The sequence below is a fragment of the Alexandromys fortis genome, unplaced genomic scaffold (assembly GCF_014885135.2).
Source record: "Alexandromys fortis isolate MF-2015 unplaced genomic scaffold, M_Fortis_MF-2015_v1.1 scaffold_109, whole genome shotgun sequence".
In the NCBI taxonomy this organism is placed as follows: Eukaryota; Metazoa; Chordata; class Mammalia; order Rodentia; family Cricetidae; genus Alexandromys; species Alexandromys fortis.
The window spans coordinates 2919872-2940613 of record NW_026068005.1 but is presented as its reverse complement, the minus strand read 5'-3'; the positions used below and the strand labels follow the sequence as shown (position 1 = coordinate 2940613).

General features: G+C 37.7%; 1 protein-coding gene across 1 annotated transcript in view; it reads right to left on the bottom strand.

Annotated features, from left to right (window-relative positions):
- Actr3 (actin related protein 3) overlaps window positions 1-20742 on the bottom strand; it is a 43082-nt gene that overhangs the window by 19646 nt on the left and 2694 nt on the right. Inside the window, exons 2-3 of the mRNA XM_050161469.1 lie at window positions 5912-5967; window positions 3991-4115 (exon numbers count right to left, since the gene is read on the bottom strand). Coding sequence (XP_050017426.1) covers window positions 3991-4115; window positions 5912-5967 — 181 coding nt within the window. The remainder of the gene's footprint in view (window positions 1-3990; window positions 4116-5911; window positions 5968-20742) is intronic.

Genomic DNA, 20742 nt, shown 5'->3' with positions numbered 1-20742 from the left:
AAAAAAAAAAAGAAAAAAGAAAAAAGAAAAAATGTAGATGAAGAGAAATAAATTAAGTTAAAGGAAAAAAAAAGCTAGCCAGAAAAGAGCATAAGCTATGGTTGAGCATTCATAACTAATAATCTAAGTCTCCATATCATGATTTGAGAGCTGGTTGATGGCCCAAAAGAGAAAAAGCCTGCTACAAACTGTCACATACATTCTTTTTCAAAATCTGGGTGGCACTTTGAAAATGTAACAGAAATATAAAAGGCACAAGAAAGCTCCTGAATCTCTGACAGATTATCTGTCACACATTCAACATCTAAGTATCAATGAGGGACAGCCCACAGTGTTGGTTCTGAGACCCTTGCCCACAATACTTTATAAGGCATGTTACTGTTATTTGCAAAAGAACTTCACCTTGTCTGGGCCATCTACACTAACCACTCTGCTCATCTCACCACTCCACAGATGACTTTTCAAAGTTCAGACCACAGCAACCTCACTTTTCCTGAGGCACCCTTTTCCGGAGCAGCAGGTGGCACCTAATAACTTCCACAGAAAATGGAGAATTCAAGAGAGGAACTGAGTCTCCTTCACCCAATCTGTAAACTTCTACTATGTTAGCAATACTCTTTGCAGTTACGTATATGTGGAATGTGTCTGTGTGTTAAATCCATATAAGTGCAGGTGCCTGAGAGTCTAGAAGAGGGTATCTTATTCTTGAGCTGGAGTAACAGCAGTTGTGAGCAGAAGGGCCTATGCAGAACAGTATGCACTCATAACTACTGGTTCATCGCTCTAGCTCCCACCCTATCAAATTTGTCATCCAGAGTACATTCCTCTGGTTTTTTAAGACCTTGTTAAGTGCCCCTTCTTTCAGTTTCCCAAGCAGAATTTAACATTAAACGTTCTCCGACCTTAATTCTGTAGCTTTATCCTTTCATCTCTCTCTCTCTCCCATCACAGCCTAACCTCATAAAATAGTACCCCTACTCTTTCCTGATCTACCATTCACAAAGATACATCCATTTAGCTCCACTATACTTCCACCTTAGCACACCTATCTTATTTGATAGGCCATGTTGTTTATCTCTGTACCTCTCAAGCCTAAGTACACCTCTCAGGCTTCTCTCCTGCTGCAGACTCTCCTAGGTAACAGTATTCACCTCCCCAAGTAACTGATACCTCCCTTACCTCTGTCCTTATCCATCTTGTTTGAGCTCCAAAGCCCACACATTGTCTGGCAACATGTGATCTGCCTCACATGTACTTCAAGTATGCTGCGTTCGAAATTAAATTTATCCTCCCCTCCATACACCACCCCAGTGCTCCTACATTAATGCCCTTTATTTCAGAAGTAACTAGGAATATCCTTACCTACCTATCTAGTCATCAACAGTGCCCTGTCAACCATTCCTTGTTAATCCTTAGATATCCTCTTTATTATTCTTCTCAAACAATAATCTATAACATACTATTGATTCAGGCTTCTAGATTTCTATGCCAACAATAAAACAATGAACAAGTAGTGGTGGATCATGGCAAATGACACAATAACATGGGAAATGCCATGAGACAGCTGCTTTTTCCCATAAGTAAATAGCAAGACAAAAAGCATATGCAGAAAGAGAAGTTATGGGTCAGAAGACTCATGAGACTTAATAGCTAAATCCAGTGGAAAATTCTTATTTTAACCATGACCCAAACATTAGGCAATTAGGGAACACGCAGAGAAATGTACTAAACTCTGACTAAAACCATGAGATGCTGTTAAAATGCAAGTACTCTGAAGTGACTGACTAAAACATAATTGGGGAATGGAATAACAAAATAAGATTAGTTACAAATTTGTAATTGCCGAAGTTGAGTTACTGATGGAGGAAGGTAATTTGTTAATTATAATAAACCAACTGCTTGGCCTCATAGCTTAGAACATAGATGGGAGGAGTAAATAGACTAGGATGCTGGGCAGAAGAGGAAGTGAGGTCAGACTCTGCTCTGCTCCCGGACAGCATGGACGGAGGCTAGACTCTTCCCGGTAAGCGCACCTTGGGGTGCTTACACACATCATTAGAAAATGGGCTAGTCCAGGTGCTAGAATTAGCCTGTAAGGGCTAGAGTTCATGGGCCAAGCAGTTCTTAAATGAATACAGTTTGTGTGTTGTTATTTCGGGCATAAGCTAGCCAAGTGGCCGGGGTGTTGGGGACGCAGCCCCGCCGCTCCTATTTCAACAAGTGACAGGCATGTATGGGATCAATACATTCTTCCTTTTTTATTATTATTATTAATTTGTTTTGTTTTTGTTTTTAGAGTCTCACTATGCAGCCCTGACTAGCCTGGAACTTGCTATGGAGACCATGTTGGTCTCAAACTCACAAGGGCTGGGATTAAAGGTGTGTGCCATGCCTAACCCTTCACTCTACTTTTAGTTATAATTTTTTAGTAACATTTTAATGTACACATGTGAAGAAGTGTGTGCACGCACGTAAACACACACACAAACTTCAGTTCTCTTTATCTCCACTGCCATTACCTTAGTTTAGTGGTTCACAACCTCTGAGTTGCAACCCCTTTAGGGGGTTACATATCAGATATCCTGCATATCAGATATTTATATTATGATTCATAACAGTAGCAAAATTAGAGTGATGTAGTAACAATGAAATAATTGTATGTTTGGGGTCACCACAACATGAGGAACTGTATTAAAAAGAGTCATAGCATTAGGGAGTTTGAGATTCACTGCCTTAGACAAAGCCACTAACATCTCTTGTCTTATCTCATTATCCCAGAATCATACCTGCCTCCCTCAAATTATGTCTCCTCACTATTTGCACACTACAATACTTTCTTTATACCCTCTAATCAAGGCCCACAGTAATCCTGAAGTACTAACAGTGCCATTACATAGATAAATAACTAAATACAGAAAGTTAAGTCACTGGATGATACCACAGAGCTAGAAAGGAACACTGCCAGAATTCAGGTTGAAACAGGCAGCCTTATTGCCCAGTTTATCTATGAAGTAGCTCCCATGCAGCCCCTGGATTTCAGGAATATGAGCTATGCTGCCCTCCATCTTCCTCATAAGCCTTCTTATATACTAGCCTCTCTGCCTAATGACTGTCCACATATCTCACCTAACTCCTATTGTATTCTTCAAGACCTGGCTTAATGGTTTATCCCTCAAGAACTGCTAAATCCCCAACTAGGCTAGCGCTTCCCATGGCACACACCAGGAACACCCTACCAAGCTTCCCTTCTGTTGACTTTATACGGTCTCATTGGTAGAAAGGTTGTTTCTTGCTACTTTCTTTACAGCAAAAGAAAAACTGCAAAGTTTTATTTTTACATATGGTGGGGTAGTTATGTCGTTTAAAATTACAAGGAAAGGAAAGAAACCCCAACAGAGGAAACAAATGGTTGGAAATGTTTACCTTCCAGGAAGGCTAGAGTAGTGGCAGTGGACAGAGACACAGGAAACCCTCTGTGTTAAGAGATGAGCTCTTAACTTGCACAACCAGCCATACAACTTCTATAATCTGTGCAATGAAGACTACTTGCTTTACTGTGTCAGTTCTATTTCAATAAATAGACAGACAGAAAGGGCAGGGAAGGAAGAGGTAGAACAACATTCCCTGATGTTGCAATGTGGAGATGAGAGAAAAATCAATCCCTACTGAAAGCCCTAAGAGGCAATGCACATGGAAAAGTAAACCCATTCACTCCAGTATGTTAAAGCCAGGGGGGTAGAAGAAATTTCTATGGTTAGGAAGATGAGAACAGAGTCAGATGTGGTGTCACACACCTTTAACCCCAGCACTAAAGAGGCAGAAGCAGGCAAATCTCTGAGTTCTACAGAGCCAGTTCCAGGCAAGACCCTGATTCAAAAATGTTAAAGCAAAAAACAAACAAACAAACAAAAAAAAAACCTGATGCATGAGAGCATCGAGTCCATACAGAGTTAAACTCAAGCAGCTGACTGGATCCCTTGGGACACATACCTTTGTTGCATATGTGGGTTTTTCTATTGCTTCATCACCAATGAAGAAGTCTAGGTCATCCACACCTTTCATCACCCTCCTCTGGGCTTGATCACCTACTTTTGCAGACTCTTTGATTGCAATACCTTTGAAATAAGTTAATTAGACATTTTAAATTTTTCATCTTTCAAATAAGACAAACTTCTACCTCGCCCTTCTTCAGTTGTAAAGTATTATTTAAAAACAACAACAAATAGCATAAACAGAGTAATGAATGAAGTCATAAGAAACCTGTGACAAAATTCATTCTGTACGACACCTCAGCTTCCTCATAGGAACAAGGCCTCAAGTACTCCGAAAACACTACTATGGGACTGTTCAGCTATGCTTCCAAAACTGTTAAGTCTATTTTGATTCTAGCTGGGTTTATGTGTGTTACTTGGGTCTTATGCATGTCAGGTGTATTCTTCCACCAAGCTATAAACCAGCCCTTTCAAATTTTTTTTCTTTAGAGTACAATTCACTGAGCTACCCCCAACAGTCTTGAACTTGAAAACGTCCTGCCTCAGCTTCCCAAGTAATGGGTATTTACAGTCCTTTTCCACCAACCCTTAGCTTCATTTGAAATAAAAAATATAATCCTGGAAGGCCAGAGAGATGGCTCATTGGGTAAAAGCACTTGTTCCACAAGTCTCATGACCTAAATTCGATCCCCAGAATCCTCATGGAGGAAGGAGAGAACCGACTCATCAGAAACTAATCCTGACCTCTACACACATTATGTCAACTATGCAATATATGTTCACATATGTAACATAATAATAAATTAAAATAAAATTATAATCTTATAGTCAATATAAAGCTTCAAGAACAAGCAAGAAATTAAGTGTGAAACTTTAATAAAAAGAGAAAATCTGCAAACTTTTAAAAACAAGTTTTCTTTACATCTCTACTTAATCTTGTTCTCTGCTTATTCTTATCCAATAGTAATCTGCTAAATTTTAGTCCCATATATGAAGATACCTCAATAAATTTAAGAAAACCCATATAGCAATTCCTTTAAATAATTTCAAATCTCTGTCTATTCCCAGTGGTAAAATCCATTATGTGCATTTAGGGGCTGGAGAGAGAGCTTGATAGTTAAGAGCGACACAGTTCACCCAGCAGTTCACAACTTTAGCTATAGGGGACCAGGTGCTCTCCTGTATCTCCCACCAGCACCCATACACACATGGCAGACACATACACACACAGTGTTTTTGTAACCTGCAATAGAGTCTTTAAGTTCTAATTTTCTGAATTCAAGTTAAGCATCTTCATTCAATATAATTATGCAATCAGCCTTAAGTTGGTCAAAATCAAAAATACAAAAGTAATGTTGAAGACAAGATACACCTTTACTAACAAACATACCTCTAACAATCCAAATCTACTGTTATTAGAAATTTAACAAAAGCAGCAAAGAACAAAAGTTCCCAAAGACAATGTTACAAGCACCGTATGCTTCTAGGATATCAGGAAATGTGTGAGGCTGCTGAGTGGAGGACAACACTGGCACCTCAGTGGATGTCCACAGGACAGGTCTCACAAACAGTACTCACACCTCTAATCGAAATGTGGTCACTTTAGCTGAATTCCTGGGGCTGAGGTTGGGCTACTTAGTCACACACAGGTAGCAGCAATACCCTCAAAGCAGGAAACCGTTTGATTACCAACCCATTACTGGGTTTTGTTCTGTTTTGTTTTCCTTAAAGAGATACTTAGCACATTTGGTAAACAGCTGAAATTAAGAGTTAAGAGATCTGGAAATAAGGCTCCATTTACAACCAGGCAATCATGCTTCTAAATGCCTAATTCTGACAGAATCACAAACTTAATGAGTTATTTTGATAATGAGAAAGGCCTTTAAATCAGCTCATCTAGGAATGAAAAGAATACTTACATGATGGGATGATAAACTGTGGTTCTGTATTTCCAGCATATCCTAGTTTTGTATATCTGCAAAACAAAAATTTCATAAAATTTCACTAATCTCAGTATGTATTCTTAGATTTTTGTTTAAAAGTAGGATTTCACTATACATACAATATACAATATTCAAAAACTTAGTTCATTTAGCATCTCTGCCTTGAAAACTATCAAAAACACTAGTCAGGCAGTGATGGCACATGCCTTTAATCCTAGCACTCAGGAGGCATAGGCAAGCAAGCCAGCCTAGACTACAGAGCAAATTCCAAGAAAATCAGGGCTGCTACAGAGAAACCCTCTCTCAAAAAAACAAAATTAACTGGGGGGGAGGGGGTTGTAAAAAAAAAATCACATATGTCCACAGTTCTATTTCATTTTGCAGTATTGTAGACCAACTATGAGGCTCTATACATGCTAGGCAAATAAATGCTCACAGCTTTTTTTAAAAGTACATCTATGTATGTATGAATGTATGTATGTATGCATGTATGTGTATCATGATGCAGGTGTGGAAGAAAGGGACAACTTTCAAAGAGCTGGCTCTCTCTTTCCACCAGATAGGTCTCAAAGCCTGAACTCAAATCATGGAGCTCAACAGTAAGATACTTTACCCACATACCCCTCCTTTTTAAGTTTACTCATTTACTGTGTGTGCGCGCACGAGCCACAGCATGCATGTGGAGGTCAGAGAACAACATTCAGAGATAGTTCTCTCTTACCATGTGGATCCAGAGACAGAACTCTGTAGGTAATCAGGTTTGGCAGCAAGCACCTTTACTCACTGAACCACCTCATTAACCACTACTACTTCAAGAAATTGTCACTACAAGACTATACTATTGTGTGAAACAACACACACAAAAAAATCATTCTCTAGAACTGTGTTTGTAATGGCAAGAGACTGGAAATGACAGAAGGGAAACTAGCTAAATACACTCCGTTTACACTGTGAACATACTCAGATATAATGAGACTGAGGAAGCTTTTATATACTGACTAGAACAGTTACAGATATAGTGGGGTAACTGAACAAAGCAAGGTACAGATCAATGAGCAAAGTGTACTATAGCTGCATAAAAGTGAAGTAAATACAAGGGAGAAGAATAAGAACATATGAATACATTTGACAAACTGACACAAAGTATCTCTAAAATATCTGAGATAAGGAATGTTGGTTGCATCTAGGGGAGCAAAGTAAGTGGAATACAGAAAGGAAATGAAGATATTTCTAATTATATGTAATTTCATATCACTTGAGTGTTTTACTATTCAAACAAATGTTTTTAATGTTTTGATTCAGCATATTCATCTATACTATTAAACAATAAAAAGTGTTAACACGCTAATAAAACTTCTAATGTTAGAAAGCATAATGCAACTTTGACAATGTGCTGGAAGCTACATAAGAAATAGATGGGTGGGGGCTGGAGAGATGGCTCAGAGGTTAAGAGCATTGCCTGCTCTTCCAAAGGTCCTGAGTTCAATTCCCAGCAACCACATGGTGGCTCACAACCATCTGTAATGAGGTCTGGTGCCCTCTTCTGGCCTGCAGACATACACACAGACAGAATATTGTATGCATAATAAATAAATAAATAAACAAACAAACAAACAAACAAACAGAAAAAGAAATAGATGGGCACACTCTTAACTACAAATAGGCTTTAGAAAGCAAGTCACAACAGTCTGTATTGGTCTATACTCAAACTTATGAAAAACAAGTAGAAAACTTAATGTGACATCACTGAATTCTGATAATATGTGCAGAAAACATAATATGAAAGAATCTCCTTTGAAATGGTGAGCCCCAAAACTAAGTTCAAGAATTGAGTATGCTAAACAGATTCAACCATTAAATATTAGGAGAAATAAAAAACTGTTCAAAACATATTTCTCAAGTATTTCCCACTGTCTATGCTTTTGTTTCTAAAGCAAAACTTTGCAAAACATATGATACTGTTCCTTTAATATGTGATACCTAATAACCCCTTCCAGCTGTTCCAATGCTGTTAGTCTCCCTTGTCACAGAACTGCTGAGAGCTTTTGGAGAGCGAGCTTTGGAAGAGCTTGGCTCATCTCATGCCACTGAGCCTCTATTAACCCTCCTCTGACCACATCTGACGATTGCCCTCCAGCCCTCAACACAACCGCTACACTCCTGCTCATCTTGCAAAATTCAGGGTATCAACTGCCTCCGTTTGAAAGCTTTCATAACCACTCCAGACAGCCAATTGCCTTTTTATTATTTAATAATTTCCGAGTCTTGATCTCATCTGTAAAAAGTTAGCTGGGCTTTCACAAGGATTAAACAAGATAACACAGGAAAGTATTTACCACAGAACCTTACACAGCACACGCAGATATCAGTCCTAATTCTATTTTCCACATATTCTCTCCGCAGTTCATTCCTTACATCATCTTAAATCACATCTATACCTTAAGTTTTAAGTTTACATGCTTATCTTTTTATAAGCTAATTAAGACTCATATTGTACTTAATATCTGATAAACTCTTAGACATAAAAGTAGAATTTTATTCTTTCAATGCAAAATTTCTTACTAATATTAAGTCTTTACATGTGGCAAAAACTGAAATCCCATAATAGCTGGAAATGGATGTTTCTGAACTGCCCATAGGTCTGCAGACAGTAATCAGAAGTGTTCACTTGCAGAAAAACTACCACAAGTTGATGTATACACTTTCCTCCCATGAGAATCAATGCCATAACCGTAACCAGTCAGAAACAAGACTACAACATTAGATCTAAACATTACCACAGTTCCTCATGTTGTGGATACCCAGAACCATAAAACTTCCTTGCTACTTCATAACTGTAATTTTGATACTGTTATGAATCATAATTTAAAAGTCTAATATGAAAAATATTGGATCTTCAACCCCTCTGAAAGGTTCATTTGGCCCCAAAGGGGTAGTGACCCAAAAGCGGAGAGCCACTGCACTAAAGGAAGAGGACCATTAGTACACTTTGTTCTCCTGGGTAAATGGAATGGAATACATCATAGAAAACTGAGGACTTGTCTAATACCAGACAACCTCAAACTGTATGAGCCGGAAACCCTCAAACAGGATGTCCTGCTTTTAAGTCTGGAACTTCTACAAAGCAGAAGAGAATGATCTCTACAAATCACTAACCCCAAAATCTTAAAATGATGATCTATTGCCAACAAGATAAGAGTTCAAATTAATTTCAGTTTCTTTTAAGATTAGTCAATTGCAAAAATAGTTAAGTCCCCACCAAATTAAACCCAAAAAGTGGGTGACTGAGGAGCTAGCTTGATGGCTAAGAGCACAGGCTGTTCTTCCAGGGACCCAGGTTTGATTTCCAGCATCAATGTGGCAAGCCCCAAACAGTACCAGATGATCCAACTTCTTCTTTGGTTCTCTAAAAGCACCAGGCACACATGTGGTATAAAGACATACACGCAGGCAAAATACCCATAACATACAAAATAAATAAATGAGTAAATGAAGTTTTTAAAGTTGGATCAGAAGCTCTGATTCCCCACTTTAAAGTAAATACCCATACACTCAGTACAACTAAACTCCTCATGTGAAAAACCAGAAGACAATTCCAAAGTGTATGAATCATCAGATAAATACTGGACATCAGCTTTGAATATTATGATGAAATAAAAAAGAATATTCTTATATTTGATAACAAGGAAGAATCACCAGAAAAATGAAAATGATACCAAGGACAAATGGAAACAGATTAGGTGAAAAAAAAAAAACCCACTAGGGACACAACAGTATAATGACAATGTTAAAAATCAGGAAACTTGAAAGCACATCAATAGGCAGTATCCATTGAGTAAGAAAAAGACTGACCCCCAGGACTCAGGAGACAATACCAAAAAGTGACACATTTGCAGGAACAATTAACAACTCTCCCAACTTAGATATATGCTTGAAAGACCCCAAACATTTAAACACCAAGAAAATCACACATAGGTGCATCACAAATTACTGAAGATGATATGAAAGTCATTCTTAAAGAAACAAAGAATGGTGTTTGAGACTGGGAGGTGAAAGGAATAGAAAGATGCTGATAGATACAAACTTTCAATTATAAGAATAATTACTAAATATAAAAAAATAATTATAAGAATAATTATTTGGAATAATTAGCTAAGGAGCAGCATAGTAACCATAGATAATAACAATATATTGTATATTTGAAATTCACTTAAAGTGTCACACATAAAAATAGAATACAACCATGTGCTAGGGAATGGATATGTTACTTTGTGGAATCATTGCATACGGTGTGCTTACAGCACTACTTATTTATATACCTTAGATATATACTAGGAGTAAATAAAAGAGATGAAATCATTCTTTCGGGAGACATTCAATTTTTAACTATTTCTTTATTTTTATGTGCACTGTGTTTTACCTGTGTGTATGCCTGTGTAAGGGTGTTGTTACAGACAAGTGTGAGTCACCATGTGGGTGCTGAGCATTGAAACCAAGTACTCTGGAAGAGCAGTCAGTGCTCTTAAGCTTTGAGCCATCTCTCCAGCCCAGAGACATTAAATTTTAATGGTGATTCCCCAGCAATGTTTGTAGCATCCTGATTCTTTGTGACTACTCACTACTCACTTAACAGTTTGTGTGCTTGTGTTTTATATTGCTGATATTATAGTCATCTTCAATAGCTCAGAAATATTTCCAAATATTTCACACACTTAGTGACTATTTTGAAACATGTCAAAGACACAAGCACTAAACCCTTGGGATTGACAAACAGAGACATACATGTGTTTAGAGCTGAAACATGCCAAAAAAATTAAATAAAAGAATATTACTGTTTTTCTCTTCTGGAAGAACAACACAAGAAACAGGAAACTGTAGCTATCTCCAACTAATGGGATAGGAAAGGAGAGAAATTTTGGTTTTTAAATTTTTATCATTATTTCATAAGTGCTCTAGCCATGTATGAGTATTACTTTAAAGCAATTCCTGAATGAGCAATATATGCCCATGAAGAAATTTTAATTAATACAATAAAAAAAACTAAAGGTAATTCTTTCCCATAGTTATCTCCTCCCTACCCAGTTTTCATTCCAATCAATCATTATCACGTTTCCTTGTATTCTAGAGCTATCTCAGGCATAGGGACATATGTGTCTATAGTTATATAGACAAATTGTGAATCCACTTTATTTCTTCATACCTTACTGAGATAAGTATCCTTATATCATAAAATAAAGATGGCAAAACTAGCTTACTAAATTTTATGTAACCTATAAGGACAGTAAGACATTTTTAAGAAAGCAACCCAAAAATGCTTCTCTATGGCCTGGGAAATAACAATGGTTTTCAGAAGAACTTTTTTCTAGAGTAGAATAGCCATGGTGGTTATGCACACCTTTACAATACTGATTTTGGCTTCTGAGGTTTAGGGGAATGGGCCTGCACCTAGAGATGGGAAAATAGAAGGCAGAATTATAAGCACTTCTAAAGTTACCGAGTCTGGATGACTGAAGTAACAGCAGGAGAAATAGCCTGTTGGGAGACGGCGGGAGGGGGGGGGGGGGGCTAAACGCCTTTAAAAAAAAAAAAAGACAAGAGGTTTTGCACAAGAAATGGTGGTGTGACACATAGTTCAGGAAGGGGAGAGATCTGGAGTGTCACTGGTAATGCTCCCCTGGTCTTCAAAACCATAAAAGGCTGAAATAAATGTGTGAGTGTCAGTAGGCAGTAATTCAGTCTAGGCATCTACTATGCTGTTCACTGTATATTGCTAAAAGAAACCCATTTATACAAATTTTTTAGTAAAGTAGGTATCCTTAAACTGTAAAACTCATTAGCATCCCTTCCTTTCAACATTACTATACCTGCTGCCTACTCCAATGTTTAGTTATTAAAACTAAACATTGCACTTGACAAGAGTTCTTTTACTTACTAAAGTAGTTTGTATGTATTTGTGCCTTCAAGATACTTGAAGATACCAATGGATTATAAATATAAAAGCACTTAATGGGAATATGAACCACATTTTTAAATGAGCCGGATGAAAAGCTGTGATAAAAGTCAAAGAACAACATACATACTATTCCTCTGAACACAGTGGATGACTCTGCAGTCTACAAAAGGGAGAAAGGGCAGGGCACGAGTGATGGTAAGGGCCCATACTCAAGTTCCATTTACCCCAAAACAAGCCTATAAAGAAGGGTTGCGAGTGGTAGTGGATTTATACAGTATGAACCATGCCTCGGGTTCAATCCCTATATCACAAGAGAGGAGTGAGGAAGATAGTCAAAGGTGACACTATTGTTTTCTTTCTTTCAGTGGTTAACAACTTTTAAAGCAGACAGCAAACACAACACGAGGTCATAGCACATTAGAATAAAGGTCTTTATCCCAGTGATCCTGTGAAACTTTCTAAAATTTCTTGGCAGCTGAAAGCCTATGAAAAACCTGCTTCTACCCTTACACAGCATAGAACACTGTATACAATTCTACAGATTAATCCCAATGCACCCTCTTGTAAAGAGTTCGGCTTTAGCTTTGTCACAAACTTCCTCATTCTGTATCCAAACTCAAAGGGTAAAATCCAGGGTTAAGAACTTTAGATAACAGTGTCACAGCTAATTCGCAGGAGAACTTGCCAAACAAGCAGCAAATATTAGCTGTAAAAATAAATAACAATTGCTTAGAAAGCTTTTCTAACTCTAGAACTCCAGGGTTTGTTTGTTTGTGTGTGTGTGTGTTTTTTCCCCCTCACTACCTGTAAGTAAATGGTCAACCTTATACAAAAAGCCTAGTAGAATACTGGGAGAAAACCTGAACTCAGTCAACAGAGACACCATTCTAATTCCCTCAAGTTCAAATCTTGGAATTTAGCCAGAACTTAGGATCAAAAGGACACTGGTGAGCCAAGTACAATGGCTCACTCCTGGAATCCTAGTATGGGGGAGGCTAGAGTAGAAAGTTCTTGAAAAGTTTGAGGCCAACTTGACCAAAAGAACTAGTCGCAGAGTAACCTACACTCCTGTCTCAAAATCAAAAAAAAGAAAAAGGAGGGAGGGAGNTTCCACCATTTGGAAGCCTGAATCCTGATCCTACAGACCATATGACCACAGAAACAGACTTCTAATGTCTAAGCAATGACACCAAATTTACAAAGCTCCCTTCCATAAAATAAAAAGTAACAATAGAGAGCACTTTATAAGAATCAGTAAGCATTTCCTTCCCAAATGACTTGTCCTCCACAGATCTCGTTACATGTCTCTAGCCATTCTTGGAAGAATCTCTTCCAAGATCGTTTTCCCAATCTCTGTGGCAATACCTATCTATTATCACAAACAGCACAGATTACAACAGTAAATACTTTCCCCCAAGAAAGCCAATCACAAAAAGCCACAAACAGTATGCTTCGATTTCTGTGAGATCCTAAAAGTTGGCAAATTCATAAAGACAGAAATTGGATCAATATATGCCAAGGGTTGAAATCAGGCAGAGGGAATAGAATGTGGTTGCCAGTGAGTGCAGCTGATGTGATGATTGTATTACCTGGTGACAATGCTAAAACTACTCAACTGTATGTTAAGCCTTTACACATGACACCCAACATACCTACCTGTTCTGCTTGCACTAGAACAGAGCGGAGGCATATGATGAATTAGCATATGAAAAGCAGTTACAACAGTGCCTGGCATACCCAATGCACTGTATATTTAGTCTTCTTTCTGTCTTTTCCACTATAGAAAATGCTATAATTTTTTCCCTCCAGAATCTAATTTCTATTCCCAACTGACAAGAACCACCACTGAGGATTAAATAAGTCTTGGTAGGAGGCAAAACCTGTCTTATATAGGAGAAAAATGATACTATCTCATCACACATCAGGTACAAACTCTCCTATACATAGTCTAATTCCAGCTATTCTCATCAGAACTTGAATCCTGAGTGCAGTGAGGGTTCAGCTTAGGACTTGTGTTTGATGGGGCTCCAGCTGTCTGAATCTCCCTTCTTTGCTCCTACAACTCGATATTTCTTTTCTACCTATCCACTAGAATAATTTTGCTAATGTCACTGTATCCAAAATGTCTACAGTGGGACAAAAATATGTTTCCTTTGATTCTTTTCAGTTTTCCTATCAATTTTAAACCCCCCCCCCGCCTTTTTGGGGTTTTGTTTCATTTTGTTTTGAGACAGGTTTTCTCTGCAAAGTCCTGGATATCCTAGAACTAGCTCTGAAGACCAGACTGGCCTCCAACATGAAGAAGATCCACCTGCCTCTGCCTCCTGAGTGCTGGAATTAAAGGTGTTCATTAACACCACCCAGCCCCATCTCCCCTTTTAAAAAGCTCGATCTATTTCTCAAATAACCTCCCTTGTGGAAATGGAGCCTGAAACAAGATGAGCAGGGTCATTCACACAAACTGACAGGGACGACTAAGGAATACTTTCACTACCACAAAAAAAAAAAAAAAAAAACTACAACAGGAGAAAAAAATTCATCTTTAAAGTACAATTTTCCAAAATCTATACTACAGATTATATTGCCTTTGAAAAGTGTTCTAGATATAAGTTACAGTCATTACTAATTATTTGCTGTCATCATTACCCTTTTCTTACAAAGACTTTTAAACAGTAAATATTCATGTCTTTATTAGAACTTTGTGTGTTTTTTAGCTAAAACACACAACACACCCAAAAAATATATCATGTACTCCTGAGATTGCAACCTAGTCCTACTTTCCAATAACTGGTTTCATTTAACCTGTACAATCATTATTTCAAAGTCAAAGAGCAAGTTCTGAGTCTGTTTTCCTTTTTCAGAGAAATACATTTTCCTAAGTTCCATTATTCATTTTATTTTGTTTTATAAGGTATCTAACACTAAAGGATTGCTATGGTTCCTAGTCTTAAACTCACCATGTAGCAGAGGACAACCTGTACTCTAGCCCTCCTGCCTCCAGTGCTAGGGTTATGGGCATGCACCAGCATATTAGACTCAGCGGTTCCTTTCCAATGAACAGTAGACACTCACTTTCAAACTGCAGAAATAGTAACTTTCCTTTTGACATTTAACTATAGTAGAAATTATTTTCTTAATTGAACTATCTAAAATTAATCTGCAATTGTCAATATGTCCTTTAGATACAATATTTATTCTCAGAATATTGAAATGGACCACATATAATTCTTTATCATGTAACTTGCATTGTAATTATCACTACAACCTTTCTACACATTCCATGTTTATACTGAATTAGCAGTTCTAAAGGTAATTAATTTTTAAAGGATGGATGTTTAAGAAGAATTCTCTTATTATCTAGATTAGAATTTTAACCACTTACTGAATACAGTATATTCCCACTAGGGGCAGTCTCTGTCTGGAAGGACTGCACATTGGTTCTCAAACTCTAGATGAGTGGTTCTCATCCAGTGTGGGTCGTGACCCTTTGAGGTCAAGCAACCCTTTCACAGGGGTCTCAAATTATCCTTCACGTCAGATATTTACATTACCACTCCTAACAGCAGCAAAGTGCAGTTATGAAGTAGCAATGAAATAATTTTATGGCTGGGGGTCATCACAACATGAGGAAACCACAGCATTAGGAAGGCTAAGTACCACTGCTCTAGATCTACTCAATTATCAGTATCTCAGGATATCTTTAAAATGTATTGATCCACTTCTGTAGGGTTTCTGAAAGAGCAATAACTATCTCAAAGGGGGGGAAAGAACTTATAAAGAACCTTGAAATGCAGCACCTGTGGTTATCTGAATAAGAATGGCCCCAATAGGAGGTATGGCCTTGTTGGAGATGCATCACTTTTAAGGCTTTACCATACCCACTCAATTAGTTCATGCCTGCTCTCACCACTATACACACCTCTCTCCTTGTAGAGCTGGATTTTGTGTTTCTAGAAAAACCCCCATAAGTGCTCAGTTCTGTAATTATTTCTATGTGAATCGTTAGGTATTTCACTTAAATTCTGAAAATAAAATCATTAAAATTTCATTTAATTTATGAAAGTAACACAAGTTAATTGGTTTCTAAAAATGCTTACAAGACACATTGTATTTACCTAAAATAATTTCTAAAACTTAAATAAGAATTTGTTTTCTATTTCAGACAAATACCAAAAACACAGTTCACATTTTAACAGTCTGAAATCAAGCCTAAATTGTAAGATCTTCTGTACCTAAATTCCCTTTCAGGATTGCTGTCCTTCTCTTGGAAACCCTTTGTTCATACTGAACACTAAGAAATAAAGACACCTTTTTCAAGAGTATTGTACTTTCATTAAGGACAATGCAGAGTGCCGTAGCTTGCTAGAAGGTGGAACTGAAACAAAAGCATTTAGGAAGAAAATGATGGAATGTTCGGCAAAAGAACACCTCAATTATACTCAAGAACCTATTACGGTACAAACTATAAGAAAGGGTAAAAGAACACACACAATACACAAACTCACTGCCACTCCTTTACTGGTTTTCATGTGTGAAAAAGTAAATGAGCTGAATTTAAGGCAATGGATCAGAAATGATTTGGGACACACACACACAAAGTCCTGAAACAGACAAATAAAAATCATTAAAATTTCACAAAACGCCTTTTGAGATGATAAGGATGTCATCTGTCCTTTTTGTTCCAGTGATTACAGAATGTCTTTTTTGTTTCTTGTGATATAAAGGCTCATATATACAACAACCAAACACAAATTAATACTCATCACTGTCTTATTCTAAAGGACCAAATTTAAAACACTACCTATCTTGCACTGGCTAATTCATGAATGTTCTAAGGGCTTGGTGAGGGAGAGTGCACATTTTGCAGTGTTGTTAGCACTTCACTGTTTTGTTCCTGCTTCTTTATGCATATGGCTACTAAGACAGGTAGTATCATTAAAACCCTAACAAGTTCCAATAGAATTACAGACAGCACTGAAATCTTTTATTAACTAGAGAAATTCTGTTGCAGGAAACACTGCTTGAAGCTACATTTTAGCCATTCCACACTTCTGCCTCCATGACATTTTAACTATTTCATTTGTTAGGGAGTAGGACGGCTGGACAGGGGGTTTTAGCATAGCTCTGAGATATTCCCCTCCTGATTAAAAAGCTTGCCTCTTAGAAAATAGGATGAAATAGAACGATGACTCACAAGCCACATGCGCTAGCTGACTTGCTGGCTCCCTAACTCCCATCATGACATTCCAGAAGCTGTTTCACAGTGTATTAAAGAAGCACTGAGACTCAATCTTTCTTTTCCTTTCTCTTGGGAGTCTCATTTCATCAGCTTCAGTCTGCAAACTGCTATAACAACTCAATGTCCGTCCAAATTAAGGAGGCCCCTTTATTTCTCACTCTTCAAGGACATTTCTAGCTACAAAACAGCAATACAAATACAACTATTCCAATTTTACTGTCTTGTTTGTTCGCATTTATTTATTTAGTGTGTGCTGTCAGGCTAGGTTCAAATGCCTTCACCCACTAAGCCACCTCTGTGTCTCCCATATTTAAAGGTTCTTAAAATTAATTTCTGGGTGGAGGAGACAACACAGTGGGTAGAGGTTCTTGCTGCCAAGCCTACCCACCTGTGTTTCATCTCCAGGGCCCATGTGATAAAAGGAGAAAACCAACTCTTCAAAGTTGTCCTCTGATCTCTACACCCACAGCACAAAAAATGTTCAAAAAAGAAAAAAAAAAAAAAGCTAACTCTCATATTGTCTTAATCACTCAAGGTCACCATCTTGAAATTCTCATTTATCAATCTACAGACCTAACTCCAAAGCCTAGCTGTACCACCTTCCCTCCTCTTAAATAAGCAAAAACTATATTGACTGTACCCAGATACAGCAAGCAGGCCAAGGTCTATGTGAGATAAGAACCTAAGCACAAAACATGATATTCTTTTTCTTAAAAACTTTAATTAAAAAAAAGAGGGAGCTAACTGCTGATTCTAACTGCAACATACATATGTGCCAAGTCCTGTGTGAGGAACCATTTTTAAGTATTATAAAAATAAGGTAGACTATTACAATTGCTAAACCATGAGTGTAGAAAAATAAGACCTTCTGAACTGGAAGTGGCCAAAGCATACAGGTCCTTCTGTGGCAGGGCCTGAATTCAATTCAAAACATTTGACCACAGAGTCCTTGCAAGCCATAAAGAAACAATGCAACTGTGAAAGGGTCAGTATAGACAAAAACAGCAGTCTTCCAAACGTCTTCGTTCACTCCATCCCTCCCACCAATAGCCAACTGAAAAATTGTACACTACTAAATAACATCCACCAGCAAAGCTGGTGTCGAGCAGGCTGCTTAAGACACATCTAGCACACAGGGCTTGCTGGCTCATACCTGCAATTCCCACTCTTGGGAGACTGAGCTAGGAAGAGCCCTGAGTTGAGCTACAAAGTGAGCTCTAGGCTGGCCGGACACTTTGGTGAGGCTTGATCTCAACAAACAAGAATAGACTCATCTAGGAAGTCCACTGAAGCCAACACTCACTGATAGGCCCAATCCTTGAGACTCCACACACTGTGAACAGAGTATCTCTGATGAAGTTTTTAAGTCATACTCCTAACTAGGTGTGGTGGTGCAATCCAGTCACCTTGGTGTTTGTTCAAGAGCTGGAGAAAGCAGTGCAATGTCACCCTAGGTTACATGGGACTCAATATAAAAAAAATTAAGTAAAATAAAGAAAGCAAAGCCATACTCCTAATTCCTGTTCACACTCATCCACTGTTAAAAACAGGAGTGGATCTCTCAATACAAATCAGAGCTGCTGCTATACACTAAGCCCTGTGTCTTGACCTCACTCTCCTACATGCAGTCCTACTGCATTCCACTCAGTAAATGTACTAAAAGCCATGTTTGCAGCATTAATTACTCTTCTTGAGATTTGGATTCACTATTAAGCAGAATTCTTTTGAAATCAACGTTTCGCTGACATATAAAACCTGGTACACACAGATAGATGTTGGATAAATGTTAGTTTGTACTGCAAAATCTAAACTTACATTGTTATCAAACAGCCCAAAGACAAGCAGTACAAGACAAGCAGCCACTCTTCCCATCAGCAGGGAGCACAAACACATTTTTCCTTCCTTCCCGTGGTAAACCGCTCTCCTGTACATCTACCCAGCTCCTTGAAAGGATGGCTCAAATCTGACAATTATCGCAGCTTGCTTGGCTTCCTTACAGCAATCACTACTTTCCTTAAAACCTGGAAAACAACTATTTTATCTAACATTTGATTAACTGTCAGGTTCAGCTGGCTATGGTGGCTCACAGGAGTAAACCCAGCACTCAGGAAACCAAGGCAAGAAAGTCACTAGGACTTCAAAGGCAGTCTGAGTTACACAGTGATTTCCACTACTCATGAGATTATTAAAAAAAAAAAAAAAAACTGAAAGAACCCTGCCTTTATCCACCACCTTTAAATTTTTAATGTCAGGATTTAGATTCATGAGGGCAGCCTGTATTAGATATTTTTTACTATAATTCCAAGACTGACAGGCCAAATAGGAAGTATACAGTAAACAAGTAACTAGCAAATAAGATAATCCCTTCCCAAACCAAAATACTGAGATGATTAAAAACTGTCAGAGGTTGATCCTTCAGGCTCCATGTTACTGTACTTAGGCAAAAGTGGTTTGACCTCCTGGAGCTTAAATTTCTTCTCTACATAATACAAGCAACACTGCCCAGGAGGAGCTGAGACAGTGTTCACCACAGGTCTTGCGCATGGCTCTTACTAAACACTAGCTTCCTGAGAAACCCCAGAGTGTTTTTTTAAAATCTAAGTAACAATGAAATAGTTTAGAAAGTCAAATATTCAGAGAAAAATCTAAAGAAAGAAAAAAGAAAAGATTTCACTAACTGAATCAAATTCATAAGGCTATGATTATTTTTGCAATATTAATGTAAACAAGAGTTAAGTTGAATTAATTTTATTACCAGAAAGAATGATGTACATGAGTCTCTGAAAGAACTCCACAGACTCAAATATAGAACTTAGTTCAAGTAAGTTACTCCACCAACTATTAGCTAAATGATATTCAAGGTAATATTATCTTTTCTCACTTGTAAAAAGCAAAAAGAGCTTTCACAAGTTAAATAAAGTAGGACAAATTAAAATCCTGGTCATTGCATTCATCAGTAGCCAACCTTTCCCTTCTGTTCTTAGAAATAAAAATTATGAACGGTGGTTAGCAATAAGCCTGGAATGATCACTACACTGGCATCATCCCAAAGTCAGTACAGGCAACCTAAGCAGGCAGTTAAGATACTAGCAGGAAAGGAGAGTATTAAGAACCTGTCTTCTCAACAGTCTGTTACCTTCAACAACTCACACAAGAAATCAAGAGTAAGAATTTTAAAGAATCTTTGTTGCCAAGATATGAAGGTTCCTGCCTTTTATACTATTAACACATTGAACAGAACACAAGCAAGAAGATGACCTTCCTAAGAATGTGTTCTCTCATCCACGGCTCTTCACTTCTTCACTGCTCTCAAACTCATCTTTCCTAACTTCTAGGATTTGGCCAAAGCCAACAAAACTATTTCTGCTTACGGTTAGAAGACTATTTAAAAAAAAAAAAAAAAAAAAAAAAAAGCTAACTCTCATATTGTCTTAATCACTCAAGGTCACCATCTTGAAATTCTCATTTATCAATCTACAGACCTAACTCCAAAGCCTAGCTGTACCACCTTCCCTCCTCTTAAATAAGCAAAAACTATATTGACTGTACCCAGATACAGCAAGCAGGCCAAGGTCTATGTGAGATAAGAACCTAAGCACAAAACATGATATTCTT